General features: G+C 36.7%; 1 protein-coding gene across 2 annotated transcripts; it reads left to right on the top strand.

The window, feature by feature from the left end:
• Positions 1 to 2536: 2536 nt before the first annotated feature.
• On the top strand, positions 2537 to 27895 carry LOC145783248 (uncharacterized). Of its 2 annotated transcripts, none has more exons than XM_082595067.1 (17): positions 2537 to 2703; positions 4418 to 4504; positions 5032 to 5124; positions 6123 to 6218; positions 7517 to 7633; positions 10798 to 10896; positions 12083 to 12199; positions 13731 to 13853; positions 14646 to 14762; positions 16059 to 16163; positions 16948 to 17019; positions 17805 to 17989; positions 20116 to 20224; positions 21497 to 21650; positions 23062 to 23199; positions 23418 to 23550; positions 27438 to 27895. In XM_082595067.1, exons 1-17 carry the CDS (start codon positions 2571 to 2573, stop codon positions 27603 to 27605), a joined length of 2046 nt encoding a protein of 681 aa, XP_082451193.1. In that variant the 5' UTR covers positions 2537 to 2570; the 3' UTR covers positions 27606 to 27895. The 2 variants fall into 2 exon arrangements, with proteins under 2 accessions (XP_082451193.1, XP_082451192.1); XM_082595066.1 differs by having other exon boundaries at positions 6120 to 6218.

Below are 27895 nucleotides of genomic sequence, written 5' to 3'. Positions count from 1 at the left end.
AATGTGTAGCCTAATGGACCCTTGCGTTTTTTTCAATAACTTACGGTCCACCATAAAATTAAGGCAAATTGGCACAAAACGGTGCAAAATCATATATTTATTACATGTACTGAGATTGGTGCACCTGCTTGGGTGGTGCCAGTTCTTCTATGTTCTGTTCCTTTTTGCACAAAACAACCCTCATATCATGCATCACATCCAACCTGTTTCAAGCCTTTGTTTTGCGAATAGTGGAGAAAATGTTGTTTCACATTCGCAAGTTGTTGGAAATGGAATCGACACATTTAGTACCATCTTTGCAACGTCAGAATAAAACGCGTCATTTGAACCCAAACGTCACTGCAACACATCTCACAGAATATACGTTTTGCACCCCCATTATTCACCAAATCGATAAACTGGTCTTGAATTGAGTTGTCATCGGAAGACAGATTGCTAGGATTAGTTCTAAACGGGTTGTTGTTGAAACATTATTACTTTTGAAGATCCTGTAGGTTGGAAAAGTACAATACTGCAACGGCAAATTTCATCTTCAAGAATAAAAACGCAAATTCGAGCCGCTATTATGTCAAATGCAGAAAAGGCTGTCCACCGCTCAATCTGCCGTACTGAAAAGAACAAAACATGCGACTGTCTGGCGCAAGAGAAAGGATAGAATTGGCAAGCTTGGATATTGCAACAGCGTTGTTTCGAAGGTGCTTCGCAGACCCCAAACAGATCGCGGACTCCACTTCGAGAACCACTGCTCTAACCACTGAGGCACCGAGCCAGTTTCATATTGAATCAAATTTCTTTTTGATTGAAATCTCTGTTGCTTTTATTGATGCAAGCAATTGTTAGCTCAGTGAAGCCCATCATCAGCATCCCTTTTTACGCACTCAGATACCATTAACATACAGTTGTACTTTTCAAACGTTCATCTTCTTTATCAGACTTGACAGATCACATTGCAGCACTCCAATATTCAGAATTTTGCTTTTCAATTATTTTTCTACATGCATGGTTTGATTCTTACAAATGAATACTGTATTTTGAAAGGTAGACAAATACAAGTAGTGAAATTCATTAAAAAGGATATACAAGTAACCATACACATCGAGTTTGAAAAATTGACACTGTAGCCTACTTCATTTTTCACATCAAGTGTGGTTTGAAAGAAAGTTTCTTTGGTAAATAAAGCTTGGATAATAATAAATTAAAGACAATACACTGAAATAAAAAAATAACTAAAAATAAAACTTCAAAACTGAAAGTTTGTTGCAGAGTAAAGGATTGTTGAGTTATATTTATGCCAACGATTCAGGTACAAAAGAACGTGAGGTCAGAAAATGTTTTTCAAACATAATTGTTGTGATTAATTATTATTTTTGGCAAAAATCAGATTATCGTTTTGAAAACATGAGTCTTGCCCACGTATTAAAATTTTTTTTGCTTCAAGTAAAAACTTTCCAATAACTGAAGAGAAGGGTAACAAAAGTGCCGAGCACGAGCGCAACAGCGTTGCATCTGCAAACGTTCAGATTAATTCGAATTAATCGTCGCCCTGAGCATCTAATTAAGATGTCAGCGCAATTGTGAAACGAATGCAAAATACGTTTTACTGGTTACAAAATTTCCATTTCCAAGAAACTTTGATGATTGTTTCGTGATTTTCTTTGTAATATTTCAGTTGGCATATATAGCCTCCACGTCGAGTGCAGCCGCATCAGTTTACCAGAGCTGTAGCCGGAAAGATCAATTTTATAAATGAAGGATTATATTAAATAAAATACGAGGTCAATTGTAGAAATTTAGATGTTTTATTTTTTTATGAAACACATCGGTGTTTTAGCAACATTCTTGTCATACAATTCAAATCAGCTTATATTTTTTGTGACATAATTTTTTATGTTCGGTTACAATCGTTAATTCGGCCATTTGGAATACGCTCAGCTTGGATAGTAACATTAGACATGTTAAAATATATCTTAGTAGCTTGTTTAAATGAATTGTTCATACCGTCTATATGCCAAAGTTTTCCTGAAATAAAAAAAAAGAATGCTTGGAGGCAGGTTTACAAAAAAGAAAAATTCCTTTGCTTTTTTTTTTGACGTATCCAGGCTTTTATGTTCGGTAGATGGAGGTTTAAACTAAGAGAACGAGATGGCAACCTTCATATCAACCTCCAAGCATGCTGTTAAATATATTGCCAAAGACAAAGCTGTATGTTTGAGCGATGTCGAACTGTCGCACTTTCGAACGTCGGTCCAGAGCTTTCACCACTTGCTATGTAGCCGACTATTAAGTTCACTAGCACAAATTTTTATTTACGTCAAATAAGAAAAGGGTCTGCAAAAACTTTGCGTATTCTGGCCTAGAGTAGAAGTAATAGTTATTTTTTTTTAGAGTATTAACAAGAGATAAAATGATCTGAATGCTGAACGTACGCTCAAGAATCAGAATATCACGTTGATCTTTTAGACTTACGATGACTTGTACATTTCAACGCTTCGGTACATCACAACTACATTAAAAAAAATATTTTCGCTTTAGTTATTTGAAATTAATTTTAGCTGAACTGGCACAGTAGAATGAAGCTGTTTTCAGTTGCTTTTTTTGCATGTTGCTTTTCTTTGATCACTGGACAGCTCTTTGGTGGAGGGAGATTTGATAGGTTCGTCTGTGGTTCGACTGGTTTGGTGATCAAGAACGGAAGATGCCAAGGTAACAAAAGATACATTCTTGTTTTTACGTCGTGACCTTTCCAATAATGTTGTTATCCTTCATTTCATAAGTTTAGTTCTATTACCGTCAACACTTGAAATTCAGCTTCTTTCACTACTATAAAAAGTTAGGTATTCAAACTTGACATGGGGGTATAGTAGCTTGCTTGGGAGCCAACTCGGTCACATGGCACTCAAAACAAATAAAAAACAAAATTTTATTGTAGTTAAAAATATCGTTAAACGATGTCAAGCTAACACAGCAGTATACAGACAGCCTATTTGCTATATGCAGGTCACTGCAGCAGAGCAGGTTTATTGACCAATCAGAAGGTAGGATTTTACTCAGCTAAAATTTTTGCGGGGAAAAGCTTAGTAGTCCATGTTTTTCACAACTTGCAACATTTTAAAGTGAAAATTTTTTAGATTTGTCACAAATCGATCAAATCTAACTTTTTACAGAAGAGGCATTTTTGGGACATGGGGGACATTTAGCTGGATAGATGGGACCTTGTGCTTTGCAGCGATGGTATAATTGTTCTTTTTCATTATTTGCACTTCATTACTCTTTCTGCGTTGTAACATTCTCCTGCGTCTTATATTTTTTCCAAGCGCACAAACAAAACTAATTGCTACGATTTCGAAATGGAAGACGAAGATTTTTTCGTCGAAACCAAACCAAATTTGATGTTAAAAACCTTTTTTTTCGTAAAAAGAATAGCTAATTCATCAAAATCAGATCTCATTGTACAGTACTGTAAAGTCAAGATGGTTATGTTAAAATTAAAGAGAGTAGTCCCAATGAAACGTGAAAACTTTAGCCTATTGTAATTTGTGTAACTATTGTAATGATTGTAATTTGGTTCACAAAACTTTTCCGGCAAAATCTTGCTTTCCGATTGGTCAATAAACCTGATCGGTTGAAACGATCCTTAGATTACAAATTCGGCATCCTGCGCCTCACTTTGTGTTGAACAAAAGCCTATTAAAGTATTTTGTGCTGTATTGAAAGTAGAGCGTTCGGTCTTAAGCCAAGAGATTCTTTGGGTGTAATGAGCTATGGTAGTTGTTTCATGTTGTACACTAGCCTAAGTGGAAAATTAAATGAAACAATCTGGAATACTATATACCATTACCACGTATACTGTATCCAACCTATTGTTGTCTAGATTAGAATGTCAGGATTGGCTATGCTTGTTGAAAAAAAGATAATAGCCGACATGAAAGATTTCAAAAAGTAACAGTTCATCCAAGAACCGTAAAAATGCATATTATAAGCGAAAATTTTTTGTTCCATGCTGCTTGTTTACATTCAAATGCGAGGCTTCGCAAAACAAAAACGAGCTTTTATTGCATTTTGATATGTTCTTGTCTCGTGAATAATAACAATAAAACCAACACATTGATGTTACGATTTGATTTAGCCTAGCACACGAACTTAATTGTGTGCTTATAAAATGTGATAGCTTGGAATTGCTAGTTTTCAAGTGTGGTTTTTCAGGGTATTGTCAAGAATTTCGGGGACAATATAAGCAACGACAAACTTCTACAACTAGTCAAATAAAAAAGCGTAAATAGCAACAATTACATGGCGACAAATGTAATTTGTTATGACACATTAACAGATATGAATCATATGGGAATCAGTCACCACATAAACATCACCATCTGTGTATAAAGTTTTGCACGGTATCTAAAATTTGCTTTATTTTCAGACAAAAATGAATGCGATGAAAAACCTTTTCCTTGCGATGAAGGTGAAATATGCATCAACACAAGAGGAAGCTATCGGTGTATTGAAAGTGAGAAGAAGCTTATTTTTATTAAGTTACTAAGCAGCTTTACAAGAGGAACATTATGTGTTCATCAAGTTAGCTGATTACCTTATCAACAAACTGAAACTATAACATTCCTTCAATAGGTCTAAGTTGATAAAGTGAATGTCATCTGAGTTTTTAATTCTCAATTTATTTTAATTCTCAACTTATAGGTCTAAGTTTAAATAGTGTCTTGATAACTGTTATTGCTAGAGTTGCAAGAAATATGCAATTGAACTTTTGAAGTGATTTGGCTGAAAAGTAACGGCACATCAACGTTTTAGTTGTTACAAGAGCGGCTGACATCTTGTTAATAATTATCAACAATTAATGATTAATAATTAAACAAGGATTTGCGTATGCACAAAAAATGGTTGTAAATGAGTACGAATTAAATATTAAAAAGATTTAACCACCATGTTGGATAGTAAGAGTCAATTCTTCTACATTTCAATCAAAAGTGCTTACATCTATTTCAAGAAACTTTAATAATTAATTTGTATTCTTCACAGCAACAGATCCACGTACTACTGATCCTTGCCAACCTAATCCCTGTCGAAGGAATTATCGTTGCGTAAGAAGAGGAAGTCGGCACGAGTGCCAGGGTGAGTGATTTCTGGAATAACTTGTCAACATTTACATTTGGTTGGTTGGTTGGTTGGGTTTGAATCTTTATCTTCGGACTGACAAAGCCTTGATAGGTTATTTCTGGCAGCTTCGCATAATTGTAGAGGCTTTTGACGCAGGGCCGGTCACCGAAATTGACAGAGTGAAGTTTTTCCTATTGTTGAAGTGTTGTTGCCGGGGAATTATTCCATCCAATAGCTGCGCTGCATTTCATTCAAAGACACGAATAAACTTGCTCAGCTTTTTCTTTCCATTAGCTCCTCTATTAAACACAAAGCAATAATAACTAAACGCTTTAAACTCCCCGAATGTTGCCTTTCGTTGGAAGCTCAAGGTCTTGGCCAAACAGTGGGTTCGTCTGCCACTCTCATCAGTGGAAGAATAAGACGGTAAAGATACGACACGTCATTCTTGTATAACCCATGGCCACCTAAAGATACGGCCTGATTTGTCACATTTTGCAGAAATTTTCAGGTTTTTCTAACTTTGGGCGAACGTTTAAATACATTTTTCTAAAAATTATATTTTTACGCTTTCTTTATTCTTTTCCCCAGATGACACAATAGGTTTTAACATCCTCACATGTTGAAAAACGAAGAAAATTTGATTTCGAAGATTTTAGTCAGACTGTTAATTTTCAATAACAGTCTGATTGTGCGTTTTTCAACTTACTTTTTCTCATTTGCTACTGCTTCCCCAAAGCAACAAAAAAGTTTTATGTCATTAGGAAACCGCAAAAAGTAAAAGCATCTCAGAAAATATCAGTCAAACACTAGCAGTAGCTGTAATCAAAATCTGCAAAATGTGACAAATCAGGCCGCATCTCCAGGTGGCCATGTATAACCCTTTATTGCCTGTGCTACTTTCCTGGCATGTTGTATTCTGGCTGTTTTCTAAGAAAATGTGCAGTGAAAAATATTCTTTAGAATTAACTGTGGTCGTAAGACACTTTAATTATCTATTTTCTTTACAGCAGTAACAACTCCACCTCCAGCTGATCCCTGCCAACCCAATCCCTGCCCAAGAGGAAATTATCGCTGTGTAAGAAGAGGTAGTCGGCACGAGTGCCAGGGTGAGTGATTTCTGGAATAACTTATTAACACTTGGATTGATACAGACAGGAATAAACTTGCTCAGCTTTTTCTTTCCATTAGCTCCTCTATTAAACACAAAGCAATAATAACTAAACGCTTCAAACTCCCGAATGTTGCCTTTCGTTGCAAACTTAAGGTCTTGGGCAAACAGTGGGTTCGTCTTCCACTCTGATCAGTGGAAGAATAAGACGGAAAGGTCCAACACGTCATTCCTGTATAACCCTTTATTGCCTGTGCTACTTTTCTGGCATTTTGAGCATGATCGATTAAGTCTAATACGCTTAGTCACAAGACTTTGGCTTTTTCAAAGACAAAATGTATCACAATAAAGAGTTGGAAATGGTCCACATATGTGGACATTGGTCGCTTGACGCTGCATAAATTTTCCATTGTAAACCTTGATTGGTAATGCTTTTATTTACGTATAATTGCTGTAAAAGAGAAACAACTTGAAAGTTATGTCAATATCTAAAGCGTTTATCTTTGTGAACACAGCTTTGAACACAAACAAACACAATTCCGTCAAACAGAGCTTTTATTCTCCTGAAAGTTGATAAAGTAAACTAAAGAACCTACGACGCACAGAACATTAACTGAGACTTACTCGTGCATCCGGCAGTCACTTTGCAACTTATTGTAGCCTATTCCATCTGCAAAGGCTAGCGTTAAAATAGGGTTCCTAAAGAAACATGTAGTAATAGTAGTAGACCATTTTTACTCCGGTTACGGCCCCGCTACCACGGGTGGCGGATCCATTTCCAAGTGCCGCATTGCCGCAATCACCTTCCCACCCTGCCTTCATATCGATCTGTCTCACACGTCCTCTCTTGTCAAGCCCACCTTGCTGCTTTCCTCTTCAACTAGCCTTTTCTACATTTTCTTGGGTCTTCCTTGTTTCCTACGACCCTCCACCCGCAACTCCAACGCTCTTCTCAAAACACCATCTTTATCTCTCCTCAAAACATGCCCATACCACCTCACACCATTCGCCTTCGCCAACTTATCAACATTCTCATTCAACCCAAGCAAGTTCATAAGTTCTTTGGTATTCCTTTTGTCCATCAACATGTTATGCAGAAAGTGATCTGTGGGAAGGATGCAGTGTTGTTGACAACAAAAATTGTATGCTATTTTGGAGAGGAAAGCATCAATTCATCAATGGTATCACTATGTCCACAATGACATCTTTCAATGATGTTGTGCCTCCGATTTGCTTACATTCACACCGTGAATTTAAAATGAAAATACTTCACAAGCATAAAAAGATTCTTTTCAGACATCGACGAATGCCGACAAAGACCAAGTCCATGCCCAAGAAATTCCCGATGTCGCAACACACCTGGTAGTTTCAACTGCCAATGCAACAGTGGCTATCAAGGACCAAGCTGTACAGGTAGACAGAATAAAGCTAAAAGAAAAATGTTTGGCATAAAAGTTTAGTTTGAAGGTTTTTGACTTTTGGATACTCAACTCATGCTTGGGATAAGCCTTATCTGCTTTAAATAAGGTAGCTCACTTCTCACAGCTGCACGGCGATGTTGCTGCGCATCGCTTCTGTGGTTTGCCCAAGCCATATCGCAAATGATTTAATCCACATCTTTATTTAAGATTTGGCATAGGTTTTTACAAGCGGGTTTCCTTCCTGCCGCCAACCCTTCCCATTTACCCGGTGTAACGGTCCAGGAGTTACTGCGGTCTGAAAGTTACCGTAACTTCTGGACCGCGTATACGCGGTCTGAAAGTTACTGCCAGTCCAGAAGTTACTAAAACAGGGTTTTCAGATTTGACGCTTGCAGCAGATTTGTATCAATGATTTCAACATTGGAAACATGTTGAACTTGAAGAATTATCCACCATTGCATCTTAACAACATGATTTACAGCAGAAACGTAATTGGGAATGAAGCGAAAATAAGATGAAAGTTAAAAGATGAGTTTTGTACCAGAAATTGTTGCTGTTTTGGAATGAAATTTGAATTTGTAACCTAACAATTTACGTAGGCTATCATTTTAACCTGATTTGTTTGTATTATACCATTTGAAGTTGTGTCCGTGCCTTACGTGCGTTGGCAAATAAATTTGCATGGGGAGGTGATTGACTAGATGACCACTTAGCCTATAGTTTTTTGCTGTCATCCTGATTGTGCTATAGCCTAATGCAACCTACGATTCACAATGTAGTATTATGAGTGTTTTATTGACTCATTGTAGGCTATATGGCTCTGTTGAAACAAATACTTTAATTGATCATCGCTCCAAATATTTCAAAGTTTAAATCGGGCTATGCGTGAATCGGTGGCATTTAATAAGCTGTACAGCAACAGGCCTATATCGTGCAAAGTTTGCATTTGAAGGCTGACTTGTTAGCCGCTGGTCTTGAGTTGTAGTTGACGAACATAGTCTTTGACTATATTTTATGTAGGCCTATTTCATGAAAGTTAAAAGCAAAGTTTTCTAGTGAATGAAGCACTGAGCCTATTTTTGGTCTGGTTTTTCATAACTACCGTTTTGAAGAAATATAAAGTAACTCAGGCTACATGTAGGCCAACCGGTAGTCAAAACGCCATCAACCTTCAGTGAGTAGGCTATCACAGTCTCACACGCGGGGAAGGCTTTAGCTTTTACGAAAGTGATGAAAACAATGAATTTCCGTTGGACTCCCATCGAAAACACGTGGCACGAAACTTAAAAGTCTAGAATTATGGTTTCGTGGTGAGAATATTTATCCTTGGGATTCATCTTTCGCACACTTGCAGAGGGTTTAATCTACTGACCAAGTGAAGTTTCAGTCCATTTACAAGTTTTCCCAAAAGAATTTCGAAAAAGCACACCCACTTAGGCTACAATAGCAGTAACTTTTGGACTGCTTCTGCGGCGTTGCAGTCGGGAAGTTACTGTCAGTCCAAAAGTTACCAGCGGTGCCAGGCGTTTTCACAATCGATAGAAAAGCGAAAATTGTTTTAACTAAGTGTAATGAATTCATTGCTCTCAAACTAATGCAAGCTTTTCAGTTAACATTACAAAATACTTATAATTATTAATCTGATTTTTTGAGAGGTTAAAAATTTAATTATTTTTTAAAACAAAATTAAATAAAATTTAAATGAAATATTTGGCAACTCTTGTAACTTTTGGCATGCAGTAACTCTTGGACTGCTACACCGGGCTTGGGACCGGCAACCAGCTGGTGGGTGAAAGTTTACATCCTGCTGGTTTTGTTGGCTCTTTTTTTTCCACAAACATAAGAGTTAAACTGACTGGTAAAGTGGCGGTCGAATACCCTTGTGGCAAGAATACGGCGCAATACTGATGAGCCCAGCCTCTGAGCGTTGCGCGAAAAAAAAGCCCGGCCGCGTTGCCGAAACACGTGTCTATCGCTGTCAATTCTTGCTACAAATCGGGTGCCGAGAAACATATTGTTGATTGGAAGGTCTAAATGGCTAGCGTGGAAGCTACACCTTTATGGTTTGCGAATCGCAACTGCTCGCTGTACTGGTGAGTGCTCAACCATGGTCATGGCTCAACCATGGCCACCTAAAGATACGGCCTGATTTGTCACATTTTGCAGAGATTTCCCGGTTTTTCTAACTTTGGGCGAACGTTTAAATAAATTTTTCTAAAAATTAGATTTTTATGCTTTCTTTTCTCTTTTCCCCAGATGACACAATAAGTTTTAACATCCTCACATGTTGAAAAACAAAGAAAATTTGATTTCGAAGATTTTAGTCAGACTGTTAATTTTTCAATAACAGTCTGATTTAGCGTTTTTCAACTTACTTTTTCTCATTTGTTGCTGCTTCCCCAAGGCAACAAAAAAGTTTTATGTCATTAGGAAACCGCAAAAAGTAAAAACATCTCAAAAAATATCAGTCAAGCACTAGCAGTAGCCGTAATCAAAATCTGCAAAATGTGACAAATCAGGCCGAATCTCCAGGTGGCCATGGCTCAACCTTGTGCTGATAGCCGGAAGAACGCCCCTTTTTCACAATATTCTATAGTTATTGTGAAGAAGGGGGCGTTCTTCCCGGCTATCAGCACAAGGCTGAGCACTCACTAGTACAGCGAGCTGTTGCGATTCGCTAACCATAACGGTGTAGCTTCCACGCTAGCCATTCAGACCATCCATTCAGAACATATTCTATAGTTATCTTACTATAAATCTCTTTTCTGCATTTCAAAGTTGTTCTTGAATGATATGAGATCACATCAACAGCGGTTTTAATTAAACCAACCAAACGCTTTGACTGGCTTCAAAAAACATTTACTTAAGCATTTCTTAATATTTTTTATTTGTTGTACTTTTACTTATTAAAATACACCTTGATTAGATATTGTTCTCCTTGATTTCACAAAAAAAAAGGTTTTTCACAGTGTAGCCTAAATGAAACTGTGATGCATACCATACAAAACCAACAGCGAGATAACCATACGTTTCATGCCATGTGGCATTATGTAACTGTTTTCTAAGAAAAAGTGCAGTGAAAAATATTTCTTAGAATTAACTGTGGCCCTAAGACACTTAAATAATAATCTGTTTAATAAGTTGTTTTCTTCACAGCAATAACAACTCCACGTCCAGCTGATCCCTGCCAACCCAATCCCTGCCCAAAAGGAAATTATCGTTGCGTAAGAAGAGGTAGTCGGCACGATTGCCAGGGTGAGTGATTTCTGGAATAACTTATTAACACTTGGATTGATACAGACAGGAATAAACTTGCTCAGCTTTTTCTTTCCATTAGCTCCTCTGTTAAACACAAAGCAATAATAACTGAACGTCTCAAACTACTCAAATATTGCCTTTCGTTGCAAGCTCAAGGTCTTGGCCAAACAATAGGTTTGTCTTCCACTCTGATCAGTGGAAAAATAAGACGGAAAGGTCCAACACGTCATTCCTGTATAAGGTTTGCGACCTGAGCGGTATTTATTTATTGGGTGGTTTCAATTTCAAAACTAGAATGGAAGGTGCTTCAAAAGTAAAGTTATTCTTTGCTCGAATGCTAATCGATTGAGGTTACATGGTTTCTTTTGTCGGCTTTCGTATGAATCATAGAACATGTAAAGTATATTTCACAGGCTTGTCCATGGGACATTTTTTTCTGTCCCATCCCATCCCATAGCAATTCATGCCTGTCCCGTCCCATCCCATCCCATGGGATTCCCATCAAAATACAATTCAATAAATGTTATTAAATTTATGGAAATTTAAGTCTATTGTGTACTAGATAGGACTAAATGTACAAAAAGAGATACAAAACGACAAAATTTATTGACTTTGTTAACTTTAAAGTTCAGAAAAGTTGTCTATCTATGACAATTCATTATCATTGGCACTCATATTCCGAGTCACTGTGCTCATTCAGCAAATTTTCAATTTCTTGCTCTTCCACTTCAACTGCTTCTGATAGTGATGATTTAGTTAGTTCGGATAGTTTCTCAACCATTTTCTTGTTACAAGCAAATCTGCTATACACAGAGTTTATAACAACAGCAGGTAACATCCGCTTTCGTAACTTACTCAACAACAATCCTGCTGCACTAAATAGCTTACACCAGGCACCTTACACCAGGCCACATGGCTTTCGGACTTGAGTGTTGTATGATTGTGAAGTAAACTATGAAAGCAATTCAAGCATAACATATCGTATTAATTTTAAAGTTTTGCAAGAAGAATTTCTGACAATCTGTCTAAAATATTTTTAAATAAAAATGCCTAGCTACTGTCCCATGGGAAATGCAATTCGTGCTGTCCCATCTTATCCCATCCAATGGGACATTTCCCATGGGATTCCCGTGGGAATCCCATTCCCATGGACAAGCCTGATATTTCATCCTTTTGATTTCAGACATCGACGAATGCCGACAAAGACCAAGCCCATGCCCAAGAAATTCCCGATGTCGCAACACACCTGGTAGCTTCAACTGCCAATGCAACACTGGCTACCAAGGACCAACCTGTACAGGTATGCAGAATAAAACCAAACCAACAACGAGTTGATTTAAAGTTTAGTTTTGAAATAAAAAAATTGCTAAAAAAGTCATAAAGCGTTTTGTGAGCAATGGATTTACGCATGGCACCAAGCACCGCAGGTGAGAAGATTAAGCTTTCAAAGCAGACTATTCGACCTTCTTTATTAGCCAGAGCAGGATATTCAGTTTGATTGACTTTATTAGGCTGCTCGTCAAGCCAAATCTTTTGTATAACTAAACGTCTCAAACTCCCCAAATGTTGCCTTTCGTTGCAAGCTCAAGGTCTTGGCCAAACAATGGGTTCGTCTGCCACTCTCATCAGTGGAAAAATAAGACGGAAAGGTCCAACACGTCATTCCTGTATAAGGTTTGCGACCTGAGCGGTATTTATTTATTTATTGTTTTATTAACACTTGGATTGATACAGACACGAATAAACTTGCTCAGATTTTCTTTCCATTAGCTCCTCTGTTAATCACAAAGCAATAATAACTAAACGCTTCAAACTCCCCAAATGTTGTCTTTCGTTGCAAGCTCAAGGTCTTGGCCAAACAGTGGGTTCGTCTTACACTCTGATCAGTGGAAAAATAAGACGAAAGGTCCGAAACGCCACTCCCCAAATTGGTTTGCGAAGTGAAACTCAGCACCTTCAACAAAAAAGCCACACTTTTTTACGTTAAGCGAATTTCTAGTTTGCTTCTTTATTTTAGAATTGGTATCAATATGATTAATAAAAACCAAAAAAAAGAACTGCAAAAATTTTATTTGAGAGAAAGATATCTTCATCAACAAGTTCCAAATGCGAGTTTTCTTCCACAAGTAGCTTCCTGTTAATAACCATCATCACCTTTATCAAAAAAATAATTAAGAAAATTGTTTCACTGTTGAGAATAAAAACATTTGAAGTGATTTGATTGCAAAGTTTCAACTTTAGGCAAGAATTTCATTAATCTTTCCAACAACTGTCACTTGACTTCGGTTACTTATCATTTCATAACAACTTGAGTTCTATTGCATTTTTTCACTCATAATAGCTTGTTGATTAGTTCTTGTGACGTCAGCCGGAATTCAATTTGAAACTATACCGCATCAGAGATTGCTTATATTTATAGCACTGATGATGATGACAGTTTATAGTTTTCGAAACGTTTGTTTGCTGAACATGAGTTTAGTTACCAACTGCTTTGTTAATTGCAAAGATCAAATCGATTTGCATTCACCTAATGCACACGCGAGGGGCTGTAAATCAGCAGACTACAAGTCATCAAAAAGATTACCAAATAATTTCTATTTTCGGCATAGGGATACCTTTACACTCACATCTTCCACATTTCATTCAAGATTATTTAAATCCATCCCTAGGTACTTTAATTATCTGTTTTCTTCACAGCAACAACATCTCCAGCTGATTCCTGCCAACCTAATCCTTGTCAAGAGGGAAATTATTGTTGTCTAAACTAAACGTTTCTAATAACTCGAAAGCCTTGACAGGATTTCGTCTTCACCATATATTTGAAATTTCAGATATCAACGAGTGTCTCAGCAATCCGTGCAGAAGAAATGAAAGATGTCTAAACACTCAGGGTAGCTTCAGGTGCACAAGACAAACAACTTGCAGGACTGGTTACAGTGGACGTCCATGCAAAGGTCAGTTCAAAATTTCACTTATATACATAAGCCCAAGGCTGAAATGTTTTATATATAAACACGTTTAGCCTGCTATAGGCCAGGGGGAGCTATGACCTAGCGTGGATTTTTACATGTACATTGTTGCGCGACAGAATGCCAAAATAACCATTCACTTCGCTCTACGAAAGAGCGGAAAGCCTGTGAAAGTTTAAAAGGGATTTTCATGACGACTTAGGGAGGATAGGATGTTGGTATAGAATTTTTAAAAATGCGTAAATTTAGTCAGGTCGAATAAAAATATTTTTTTAGTTTGATATTTTCATTTTCTGGCTTATATAAGTCAGTGGTTCTTAACCTTTCATCCCTGTCTGACCAGTAAAAAATAAAAATCCTTTTGCGGACCAGCAATGATGGCATCGAAGGCACGGATATTTAGCAAAGGTGCGCTAGGAATATATAAAAGAAAACTTACTCAAAACTATGCTCAGATATTCTGTGTAGCCTACACAAGTACTTTATAAATAGTGTTCTGAAATAAAATCTACTTTGAAGTTGCTTGTATAAACTACTTTTGAGATTGAAATTCAAAGTGCTGGTTTGTATGCAATAGCGGATTCAAACTAAAAGAAATAGTGGAGAGCATTGAGATTTAAATGACCCCAAAATTCTTAACAAAATATACAGTGTAAACTTCAAGATACAAAAGAAGACACATTTTTACCTTGTTTTGGTCGCTTTTTGTGTATTTTGTGCTCCAATATTTTCCTATGAAGTATAAAACATACAAGGTATTCATCCTTTTGATTTCAGACATCGACGAATGCCGACAAAAACCAAGTCCCTGCCCACAAAATTCCCGATGTCGCAACACACCGGGTAGCTTCAACTGCCAATGCAACACTGGCTACGAAGGACCAGCCTGTACAGGTAGACAGAATAAAGCCAAACCAAAAAAATGTTTGACGTTTTTAACTTTTGGAAACTCAACGCATGCATGGTGTAAAGCGTCAAGATGGCAACGATTAAAAATTCTTATTATATGTTTCCGGTAGGCTACTAGACCTTCGGCACTCACCAGAAGGACCGAAAAAAAGGGAAAGGATTTTTAAATCAAGCTCATTTCTAGTTTCCTTTATTTTTTTAAACTAGTAGCCTAATGATAAATTACAGTAATACTTGACTTGCATCAAAGAGCGGCTTAGTTTCATGCCACCTTCTCAAACTAGTCTTAACCAATGCTTCATGAGGCACCATCAAGCGTTGCTCAAAACATTCTTGATACTTTCGTGACACATTCTTGGTCCCTTGTCATCTCAGCCTCAATTAGCCTACTCAATATTAATATTTATTCCCACCAAAGAAGTCTGCATGCTTTTTTTGGTTTATGTGCAATAACTTTATGAAAACCACTCTTTTGCTTTGATTGACTGCAGACTTGTAGTTTTCAAAGTTTCCACGTAACACTCATCGCTACAGCGATAAAGACTTAGATATCATGCTGAAAAAGCTGAATATCAACATATAGGTTGTGATTGGGTTTTGTTTTGCACGAGTCCAAGTTGGATTTCTTCAGTTTCGCTTCGTGTTTCGTGAGATTTTTTCAAAGCACAGTGTGTGCACAAAAATGTTACATCTTACATGACAATGGTTTAAAGTTCATAAAAATAAATGTTTTATAATATCCCTGATTGTCTATGATGCCTAAACACCGATGTCTTGTTTGCTAGCCGGGTTTCACACTTGCAAGGAAAAATATCCATAAAGTTTGCCTATATGAAAGCGATAATAAATACAAAAAGTATAAAGCAACCAAACATGGATTCATATGCGGAATCGCTACTTTGAGTCAGTCACAGGATGTTTTATAACATTAGTATTGATTGTTATTTCATATCATCATTATTCATCAGTGTCACATTATCGCTGTCAAATTCTAGTTCATGTTGCGCCAGCATGTCCGCCATGGAGACGAGAACCTAGTTTTTTGGTAATTTGACTTTGCTTGCTATGATAATCAAGTCATGTCAACCTTTTACACTCGCACGAACAGTTGAGCAATAATATATGTAGATTTCAATATAAAATTTATGAGCTCATGAAGCCTACTAAATTAAGTTAAGATAACAATACAGTAGTGTACTGTGGTTACAGTAGCAATGAAAATTAAACCGAGATAGGTTGGTCTTAATATTTCATTTGGTTAAACTGATGTATTTATTTCAGCGGTTGAAGAAGATTCAATGATGTGCAATGGCAGACCAAGAAAATGGGGAAAGTGCTCCACATCTTACCCCGAAATACGATATACAAATGACAGTTGTACACAAAGTAAACCTATTGTCTTCATTTTTGATACAGCATGAATTAAATTGATAAGTACTGGATGACTGAACATCGATATTGCCGCTATCAGCGAAGCTTGCTTCCCTGATGAAGGCAGCCTTATAGAACATGGTGCTGGTTATACGTTTTCCCAAGTACTGCCAATCTGCCATATATACATAGACATAGCATTTATTACATAAAAACACATTACCTATTGCTAGGCTATTGTTTTGACAATAAGTAGACCTAAGTTGACTTTTCTGCTGGATTTTGAATACACAGAACCACCTTCATATAGTTTATTGGTGCTTCTTTTTGCTGTAGTCGTAGGCTACTGTATGAAGCGTCAAGTTTGGTTGGTTGGTTTTTGAATCTTTATCCTTGGACTAACGAAGCCTTGATTGGTTATTCCTGGTAGTTTCGCATACTTGTATGTAGAGGCTTTTGACCCAGGGCAGGTTACCGAGATTGGCTGAGTGAAGTTTCCCGATTGTTGAAGTGTTGTTGTCGGGAAATTATTCCATTCACTAGGTGCCGCTGAATGGAGAGCAGTCCTGAAATGCATTGCTCAAGCGTACACCCCGAGAGTCGAACCAGCGCCGCACCGAACCAGCGAAGTCAAAATAATGTAAAGGACGCATCGGCGATTACCTGATATTGGCAAACATCCTCATAGAACAGAATCTCGAATAAGAAATAAGTTTGTTCCATGTTACCATGTAGGCCTACGATTCTAATATGTTTTAGATTATCGTAAATTTAAGTAAGAAAATGTTTTTTTTTACAGTTATGGAGGAATGTTCGCCTGGAAAGGCATTAGCTCAACAATTTATGGAAAATGTTCTTATGCCAGCGCAAGGTAACTATAAACGAACAACCTCTCCTCACCGAACCTAGATCGTGGCATTGACTATCATTGATTCTCTTAGCATGAAAGCTTGTAGAGTGGCCTATTCCGAAAGTTTACAATAGGTCTTACATTTTTCCCGCAACATATTCAGTGCATGCGATAGTGGAAAAGTGTCAACAAAACGTACAGAGAATGCAAAGGTAACCCGTACTTACAGTCTGAAACTGTAAGCAGCATAACAACCTGGTAAAAAAAATGTACTTTTAAAAGTTTTAAAATTAACTTAGCCTACTTGCAGAATATATCGATTTAACTGCTATAGTTACTTTATGTCTCCTCATCTGTATAATGATGCTTTGTGCGTATATTCAACGCTAGATATATTTAACATACCTTTCGGAAAAAGAAAAATTTAAGTCCAAGTCTTGGAGCTTTGCATTTGGAAGACTTGTATTTTCCTTACCAAAATAACAACATATTTTGTATGATTTAAAACAGCAGACTTGAAAAATCACTATAATAATTATTGATGCGGGAGTTTGATCTGTAGGCTACTCACAAGAAACACAGACATTTGTTTAGTATGGATTAACAGAAGCCTTGGTGTCATCATTACAAAGGTTTAATTTCGTGAAGCTTCGAAAGGTGACGCTATAGCCTTAAAAGCTTAAGGTTCCTGTCGGGTAGTTTAAACCTTAGGCTACTTTGCTGGATAGGCTAACAAGCTTTATTGTCTGTTTTAAAGCTGTGCAGTTCAGTTAACTTAAGTTTCTTTTTGTTTCTGACCATCACAGAAAAACCTCAACTAAGTCGATTGGGTCCAAGGCGGGGGGCAGCGAGACTAGAATTTAAAAATGTCATGCCTGGTCCCCGTCGCTGCACTCTCATGACAGAAAGAGATCGAAATGGAAATATCAGAAAAGCCAAGTGCGAAGTTCCAAACAGTGTTTCTTCACTACCGAGACGTGGAAAGCGCCAAGTCAGTTTTTTTTTGGATCTATGAATTTTATTTATACACTATAGTGTACTTGTGGTATAGCTTCATCTTTATATTTGGACACGCCATATGGCTACATTGTGCTGGGTTTACTGCTATCGTAGTTAGAACACTCTTTCACTGTAGCAAGGTGGATGAAAATGACTTGTGACTTCTTTGTGGTAACAATATACGTTTAAATTATGGTACGTTAGTCATAGCAAGTTATACAGCATAACATTCTTAGCACCGATAAAATCTCCTTTTAAAACGTTTACGAAGCGAAGTTGCTAAGAGTAACAGAAAATAATAATTAGAATGAAAAATCAGCTAATGAGCGGCAATTTTTCTGCGACCTTGTATAGCATACTCTGTACAGTGCTGACCAACGCAATCTGCGGTGGATGCAGCGTTGTATAAACTATAAAACACACTTTATTATTTTTAATATTATCACCTACAGCACTGTAAGAACAGTGAGTAACCGTTAAACTTGAACAAACTTAATTCTAAAGAACATTAACTGCAGTGAGGGACTTCGTTTCTAATTTTTAGATCCCATCAGTGCGGTGACGACCAGTAGGTCTAATACAGGGGTGTCCAAAGTCCGGCCCGCGATACGTGTTTGTATGGCCCACGTCTGTTGTTGCACAATGTGTTAGTTTTCGCACGCATACACACAGAAATATACAAATTTAATTTGCAGTTTTAAAAAAATTATTTAAGATAGTATTTGGTGGTCCTAAATAATGGTTAAAATAAAACAATGCTTTAAAAATGGTCGGAAATAAAAACTGCTGAACTTCTCACAGAACAAAGCCAGGCGAGAAAAAGAGTCATTGTTGCGTTATAATTGCAAAATCAACTATTGTTGCTGGAAAGTATTGTAACAAGTGAAACAGTCGAGCATTTAGTCATTTTCTTGCCAGCAAATTCAGCGACAGTTTTCGAGATTTTTTATTCACTTCTTTCTGCTTGAACTCTGATGGGACTCCAGCTCGCCTACAGCTAATTGAGCTTCTCTGCGACGCCGAAGCCGACAGTAACATTTTTCTCCGTTGCTTTTTACAAGCAGATGGATAAAGTAAATTTCCAGAAATGCGAAAGTTTTGCGAAAAAATGTTGAGCTTGTTCGGTTTGACTTATTTGTGTGAGCAGACGTTATGAACTTTAACTGCCGAAGATCAAAGCTGAGCGATTCTCACTACGTCATATTTTACGCTTATCCACCATTAACATAGAAACCAATAAGCCAGTTTCATCTTTCACATTAACACTGCTGTGCTTTACAAAGTTTCTGGATGTGCTAATTTATGATAAAAAAACAGATAACTTATACACTGTATATTCCAGCCTAACTCAGACAGCAAATCAGCCGTTTTATACGTTGATTCAACGTTTGCAGACACAACATTATGTAAATAACGACTGATTTACTGTCTGGGAACTTATCGTATCTTGTAATAACCTGCATATTGCTTTGTTGTATGAAAATGACATAATACAGCTTCGGTAGAGAGTTTGTCTTGTTGAACCATAGGCACACGAAGCCGAGCAACGTTATCAAGTTTAACATATTTAAAGATTATTATATTTACAAAAAACACAAAACTACGCAACAATTGAATATCGAACGTTTTCGACATCACAAGATTAATTAATTGAAGATGAATTTAATTTATAATTTATCATTAGGACAAGATGTCCTCCTGAAGAGGACATCTTGTGATGTCGAAAACGTTCGATATTCAATTGTTGCGTAGTTTTGTGTTTTTTGTAAATATAATCATCTTTAAATATGTTAAACTTGATAACGTTGCTCGGCTTCGTATGCCTATGGTTCAAATGACATAAGTAACACAATATCCCTATAAATGCACTTTTCTTTACGCAAAACAAAACTGTCATAGGCTGTTGGCTCGCGGCACTTCCACATTATCAAATCTGGCCGCCTGGGGAAAAGTTTGGACACCCCTAGCCTAATATGTTTACCAATATTACAACACCGCTTAGCAAAACCACACCAAGATCAAACTAAAATGGTTTCATTAAGTTAGTGTTTCAATTAAGCGAGGTCTAATTAAAAGAGAGCATCATGGATATAACAATCGCTTTGTATTGCTGATCAGGTTATTCAACAAACCAAACGTGACTTACTGATCATGCTGGACGAGAGCGGAAGCATCGACTACGACAACTTCGAAAAAGTTAAAGATATCGCTGCTGCAATTGTAGAATGTAAGTCTGTCTTGAACAACCATTCACTTTCCACCAGCAATGTCGCATAATTTTAAATTTTGAAAAGTTGTGTTGAAAAGTTTGTAAAACATTAGTGTTTGGCAAGCTCTTTAACCAAATGTTTTTGTGGCATCTCGATCGAGGTTTTCTAGAAAAGGTAAACTCGGAGACAGTAATTCTGCATTTGATAGATTATGGCTCATTGGTTGTAGGAATCCTTGTTCTCGCACTGAAAAAATCTCTTTGAAGAACTTAATCCTGGCAGTTGTGTATTCTTAAGGTCTTAAAGTTATTATTTTATGTTACTGTATATCCTCAACATAGTAGGTTAACATCTTTATTGAGAAACTGTTGTAGGCCGCACAAACCCAAGAACACTTGATCAGCGAGATAAATTGTTTTCACTACAAACTACAGAATGGCGTAAAACCTACAATAGATTAATTTATGAAAAAAGGCTGAGCTTGTTTGTACTAAAAGTAGCCTACGATTGAAGACCTCAATAGAAAAACTATTTAAATCACATATTGTGGAAATTGAATTACCATCAAAAAGGTGTTGTATAATGGTCAATGTATATTTCCGAGAAAAATGTGATGTAAAAAACAACTTAGTCTCATAACTTTTGAAGAGAAGTAATTTTGCAATACAATAAAGCAACAATAATTGAATAGGATGGAACAGCATTATTCAAAACATATATGACACACCAACAAAATAACGACAAAATAAATTAAAATATTTTCCGCAAGAACTCTTTGCCTTAATCATGAAATACCCAATAAGTTAATTTCATTGCAATACACGCTGGTGATTGCATAGAAGTGCAATACACGCTGGTGATTGCATAGAAGTGCAATACACGCTGGTGATTGCATAGAAGTGCAATACACGCTGGTGATTGCATAGAAGTGCAATACACGCTGATGATTGCATAGAAGTGCAATACACGCTGGTGATTGCATAGAAGATTTGACAGGATTGAAAACTTTTATGCTTTTTTTTAAAAGTTATGTTTTGTGACTTGTTGTTCTTTAGCTCAGGTCTTCAATTGCTATAATTACTAAGATGAGTATTTCCCAAGCGAGAGAGTATAAATTTTTTCAGGCGGGTGGCTAAGCATTTCAACTTTCTGTTTATTCTGAAATTTATACCGTCAAATAGAGTCATACCTTGAAGTAGGCTACTCGTTTATTTTTCAGAATCTTAATGTTTTCACAAGATTTTGATCATTTTACTTTTGGTCTAATAGAGTAACAATTTATTTTTCAGTGTTGTGTGATCAAATAAGTCTGCACCCCAGACGAACTCGCGTAGCGATCACCACCTTTGATCGACGCGTGACTTTGCCAGTCCGATTGCTCGAAGGCAACGACAAAGATAGGAACGCAGCAAAACTGGCTCGTTTTATCAGAAAGAATATCAAGTAAGCAACATTTTGTTTTTGATAGCCTATAAAATGCTATTATAAAACAAGCCAACATGAAAGGATGGGTAATAACAGCTGCAAGATTATTTTACAAGAAAATATCAGTAAATGACGAAACTCAAAGGAATGTGCTCTAGTTGAGTGAGCAATGTGTCTACTTCAGAATAAATAATGTATTATTTTCTCAGTGTCTATTTTCTGATATGCACATAAAAGTTATCTATCCTTTTGTATCCACTGCTAAAAACACGCGTGCCCTTTGCCGAAGGTTAGGTTGATGAAATCCGATGGACTGAGCAAGTTAAGCAAATTTTTTTGCAAAAACAACAAAAATTGTAGGCTATGGTTTTTTTTTGTGGGGTAGGCTACTATCCTGGTTCGACTCCCGGCTCCAGCTGGTTGTTGAAAACACCACTCATCTCTACCTAGTGTGTAATAAATTGGGTGGGCATAATTTCTGCAGGAAAGGCGGCCGAGGGAAAGGAACTGGCCACCCTACTCTCATTAGTGCCGAAGGCTTAGTATAATGAGAAGCTTATCTTCTCATACCCAACGCTTAAATCAAGTATAGGACCACCTTTACCTTTTACGTTACTAAATGCCTCCCCTGGATTTGCTACTGCTAGCAAATATAAATTATGGAGTTCCCAATTTATTTTTGTAAAATAGTGTCAAGGTTTTTAAAAGTGCGTGCTCATTTTTAAATTATTGCACTTGTTTTAAAAAATATTCTTCATGTTATTTCCATGGCAGCTAAAAATGATTCTAACGATCATGAACAATGACTCACAAAAGAACTTAAGACCTTTGGCGCATTAATAGGCTATCATTGACCAATACTGTGCTTGTTTGTTTTATTTGTTTTCGTCATTGTTTTTAGTGTCGTCAAGTTATAGCCTATCTATTTGGTGAGTCGTGCAAGGCCTATGGTGCGTTGCGCTTGAAATGGCTTTGCCCGTGGTAGGATTTCTTTGTGGGGTTTTCTTTGCCTGCCTTGCTCTTCTTGCTATGAGCTAAACGCATCAAGACGTGTTCCCCTTAAGACCATCAGCACTCTTGATAACGCACCATGGCCGATCTTCATAGCAACTGTCCATACAAATCTTAAATATATCAGCTAAAGCTATGTGGGCTAATAAAGCTATAGCCTAAATTTATTTGTTTTTTTTTGTTTATTAACATTTTCTTTTTTTTATTTTCTTATATCTTAAATTTTTCTGAAGGTGTTGCGACCGTGCCAAATTTTTTTTTCAACTCAATAACTTACTTCGGTCACAAGCACGTTTTTAACGTTCGCGTTTTGTCGCTTCTACCTTTTTCTCGACCTTTGCTATGTTGACGTGTATTGTTTTGATATGATGGTCAGAAATAAAAACAACTGAACTGAACTGAACTGCTTCTGCTGTAGCTTTAACTACACCTCTGCTCATCGAACTTGCTTAATCGACGCCCTCGAGCACGCTTACTTTACTGCTCTGGATAGTACTACTGGAGGAAGAAGAGGTGATCCAAGGGTGGAACAAGACATAATTCTCATCTCTGACGGGTAAACGAGGTTTTTGAGCTTATCAAACGAATTTTTTAATACTGATCTTTAAGATGAAAACAAGTAAGGCATTTGTAACAAATTGATAAAGTACTAAACGATGCCAAACTCTTGTAACCTCAATTATTTTTGTACATAATTTTCCTTTGATTAATTGATGTGCCTACCTTTTTTGGTTTTCAATACTTTACTCTATCCTAAACTGTGTTTGTTTACAGATGCGAGAACTGCTTACCCCAAAGCTTGGTTCCCCAGGTTATCAATCACGTCACAAACTTTTTCATACAAGAAGGCATTCATGTTTACGTGATCGGAATTAGTGTTAACCGAAGTTGTCAACAAACTCTTGCTGTAAGTATAGCAGTGCCATTAGTCTATTTAACCCTAACACATTGAAATCGAAGGTTGTGGTCTCGCTTAAACCTTCACCTTTTATCTAGTAGCAGTTAGATTCGTGTTTGCTACTGACTTTGCTTATATGGGTTGCGTAATCGATGAAGCGCATGAAATCCCTTAAAATTTATAAGTTTTAAGTATTTCGAATAAGTCGATATTACAGATTTTTTAAACTAATTACGATTCCTTATCAGTTTTCAAAACTCGAGTTGCAAGAGAAAAAACCGAAACCCAACCAACACGTCCAGTCACTGAGCCTGACTGAGGAATGCAACAGGCTATCGGTGGCTTGTGGCCGGTGGCATGGTTTAGTTAGATAAGCGGCCGATTTTATGAACAAAGAACCCAGACAGTCACTTTATCTGATCCAGATCATTACCAGATCGGGTACGGATCTGACCAGATCTGGGCCACATGAAGTGACTGTCTGGGAAATGGCAAGACAAAGTAAAAGTGGTAGCCTACAACCATTGCGGTGTGCACATAAGCAATGTACTTTAGGCTAAAGACAGCTGTCACTTTTAGTGGCATCTTTTCAGATGAAATAATTCACATGCAACCACAAGAAGCGGTATACTAACTCGATCTCGCTGACCGGACGCGAAGCTGCCAGGATTAAGCCTACAAAAGAAGCTTTCTAAGTCCGAGATAAAGAGAGAGATAAATATAGATGTGAAATAAAGATAGAGTTTCGGTAGAGAGTTTGTCTTGTCGTATCGACCAAATGCATACGAAGCCGAGTAACGCAACCAGATTATTTTATCCGCATCTAAACAACATACAGTGGTTAAAGATTAAACTTATCAAAAGGAAAAAAAATAGCACAGTGCTTGTACACACACTAAGTCTGTTTGCGTTACTCGGTATCGTATACTTATAGTAGAACAAGATATTCACAACCAATAAATTCTACATTTAAAACTGTAGGCTGTCATTGTTAATACAATCATGGTCGTACAAGCCAGGGGGTGGCCGCCCCCCATGTTGTTAAAAACCCCACCATATTCGGGAAAAATGTATAAATATTTGGGCAAACCATGCTACATAAAAAGCTATAAACTACTAAACTGCTTTCTTGATTCTTGTATGAAGCTGTTCAAACAACCATGTTCATTTGACCCCGACAAAATATAAAATTGATTGAATCAGATCAGTCTTTCTATGAAACTGTTTATTCAGGCACTTAGGCATTAGGCATTAGGCACTTAGGCATTTAGGCATTTAGGCAAATCAACATGTTCATTTAGGCACTCATTTTCTTAAGGTCAATACAAATAGCTATTTTGATATGTATATTTTGGGCAATTTCAATAAAATCATACCGATTTGGTAGATTTGTGAATTTTTTTTCTTCGGCCCCCCCCCCAGGTATTTTAGTCCTATATACGCTATGAATGCAGATATTTTAATTGATGGTTACAATTTTCAAAGCGATATGTTCAGGCTTCATTAGCCCATGACGTAGTTTTCACAATTAGCACTTACCTCTAGAGATGTAAAAGAACGTTTTTTTTGTTTTAAAAAAAAACGAGCTCGTTTTTTTTTGTTTTTTATCGTTTTTTTATTTTTTATTTGTTTTTTTTTGTTTTTTTGTTTTTTTTACCTATTTTGACATTAAATGTCACAATATGCAGCAATTAGGGTAAACTCATTGCAATAGCCTCTCTTTCAACAAAGAAACAGTCTCATAACTCGTATAACTTATTTCAAATCAGACTATATGTCTGGTATAGGCATATTTTTTCATTGCAATTTCGTACATCCCAAGTCTCAACACACGAGCCATAAAGATTTCTCATTGTCTCAAATAGTAGTAACAGTGTCCTATGGTTGGCACATCTCAAGTATTGTCTGTAATTTGGTCGAGCCAGTTGTTAAATTCAGTACCACACTCGTGTACAGTTTCGAAGCCACCTGGGATTTTGGTTAATGGGCATGTTAGGACCAGGTGGTCAGTGTCCTGTTTCTCTACTTAACAAAGGCATTTTTGACCAGCACTCCACACCTTTTCCAGTACAACGTCAAGAGGTTGTTCCAGTTGATGTGCATTTGGTGCAAACTTAATGAAAATCACACAAGCGGTTCTCGAGCTATAAGTGAAATAACCTTAGCCACTAGGTGGCTTCATAGATAAGGAGCAATAGAAAAATGGCAATATCTCAAGAACCGCTCAACATATTTGGATAATTTTTAGCTCTACCCCATGTTTTCTGGAGTGGGCTATCTGTTTATAAACATTAAAACAAGTTTTGGCAACTACTTTTTGAGATAAAAAGAAATTAACCTCTTGTCGTTACGCCCCAATAAAACCATGATGCGTAACTTTAAAAAAAAAAATTTTAATTGGGTAGAGGAAAGATTGATGAAAAGTTTGGCAAAAGCAGTGCAGTGCTAAAGTCCCAACTTTTAGCCCAAATCACATTTAAATGTAGTGATAGATGGAAACATTTTGATGTTTTTTTTTTCCCTGAAGTGGTTCAATACTCCTTTGTGATGTCATAGTCATGTTTGTTTTCCCTTAATCACACCATTGTGCTGTCATAGATATTTTTAAAAGAAGTATGGTTGCACTTAATCCATCCAATTTGAACTGCTGTAGTTTGCAGGACTTTGAGACTTTAGCACTTTTCTGTTTTTGCCAAACTTTTCATCAATCTTTCCTCTACCCAATAAAAAAACAAAAAAAAATTAAAGTTACGCATCATGGTTTTAAATAAGTTTTCATCTTTGATGTTTGTTTTGTATCTTTATCCTGCATTGCGGGAATATGGGTAAAACTTTATTCTTGTCAGGAAAAGTATTATGAAGCATTTATTCACTATGTGAACACTGAGCATTGCTGAAAAACTCCACTTTAAAGGAAAAATTTCTTCATTCATGGTTGGTAGTTACTAGCAATAGTCAACATGGGTGGTGGGCATTTGAGAGGAACATTAACCTAAACCTTTTCTGACAAATGCACTTACTTTTGACAGCTAAAAATATCAGTGATAAGATCTCTTGCATTATGTTACAAATGATCTGCAGGAAGCATCAATGACAAAGTGACATCAATGACATCAATAACATCAGTGACATCAATAACATCAATGACATCAATGACATCAATGACATCAATGACAAAGACCTTACAACACACGAAAAGAATACTTCTGTTTCAACATTTATAAAGCATATACATCGTTGTTAAGCTATCAGTTAAAAAACATGTTTAAACAATCTATTGGCAATAGCTTGCATTAGTAAATTACCACAAACAAGGTAATGTGTGTTCTGAATACTGCCATCTTGTTTTTGCCAAAATTTTGTCAACCCATTGTGTGTGTACAAGAATAACCAGTACCAGTATACTAACATCGTAGGCTAACTTTCATAAAAGGAAAAAGAAATTAACTCATCTACATTATGTCATGTATCAAATTGCATTAATTCAATGTTTGTCAGGTCTACTGTCACAAACACGCCTGAGAATGAAGAAGAAAGCGAAACAACGTAGCACGTAGGACTATGCAAAAAACATATGCTGCCAAGTGCCAAGCACTTAGGAATTTCAGCACACCAATAAAACCAATTTTACTAGTTTAATGTTTTTCAAGTGCACTATAATGAAACTAAGCTGCAAATTGTAAAAAGTTTGTAACTTTTCCAGAAAAATATGAAACAAAACAAAAAAAACAAAAAAAAACAAAAAACGCGTGTTTTTTTGGCCCAAGTTTTTTTTGAAAAAAAAACACGTTTTTTAAAAAAAAAAAACGGTTCGTTTTTTTTGCATTTACATCTCTACCTGTGTCCCATAAGTACGATGACTAAGTGTGTAAATCTGCAACTGCTTACTATTTCAGCTTCTCGCTCAAGGAGGACGATGCTTTCATTTCTTCTACTTAGATCGATGGGATTATGAAGTGGATGACTTTCTTTTTGAACTAAAAAATCCTCCTGACGATATTTGTTTGAACGTCTTCGAAAGCCCCTTCGGAGAATGCTTGGATCCTATCAGTAACAGAAAATAAACTCTAACGTGTTGAACATTTACATTAGAAAAACACGTAATCTGCTTTTGTGATTTTGTTTTCGAATTACTTTGTGCACGTTTTGTTTTAATGATATGATACTTTTGACTGATGAGTTATGACTATTTGACTATCGTGCGGCATCTTGATGGAAAAGTACCTGCTGTAGAAAATAGTTTTGTCTGTTCATTTGCTTAGCTTTCACTAAAGTTTTGCACTTTCGAAGATGAGAAGTATTTTCTTGAATATTAAATAAAATGAACCTTTGAAATTATTGTTATACATCTCAC

The sequence above is a fragment of the Aplidium turbinatum genome, chromosome 14 (genome assembly GCF_918807975.1).
Source record: "Aplidium turbinatum chromosome 14, kaAplTurb1.1, whole genome shotgun sequence".
Lineage (NCBI taxonomy): Eukaryota > Metazoa > Chordata > Ascidiacea > Aplousobranchia > Polyclinidae > Aplidium > Aplidium turbinatum.
The sequence above is the reverse complement of the archived record's forward strand: the minus strand, read 5'-3'. Positions and strand labels throughout refer to the sequence as shown.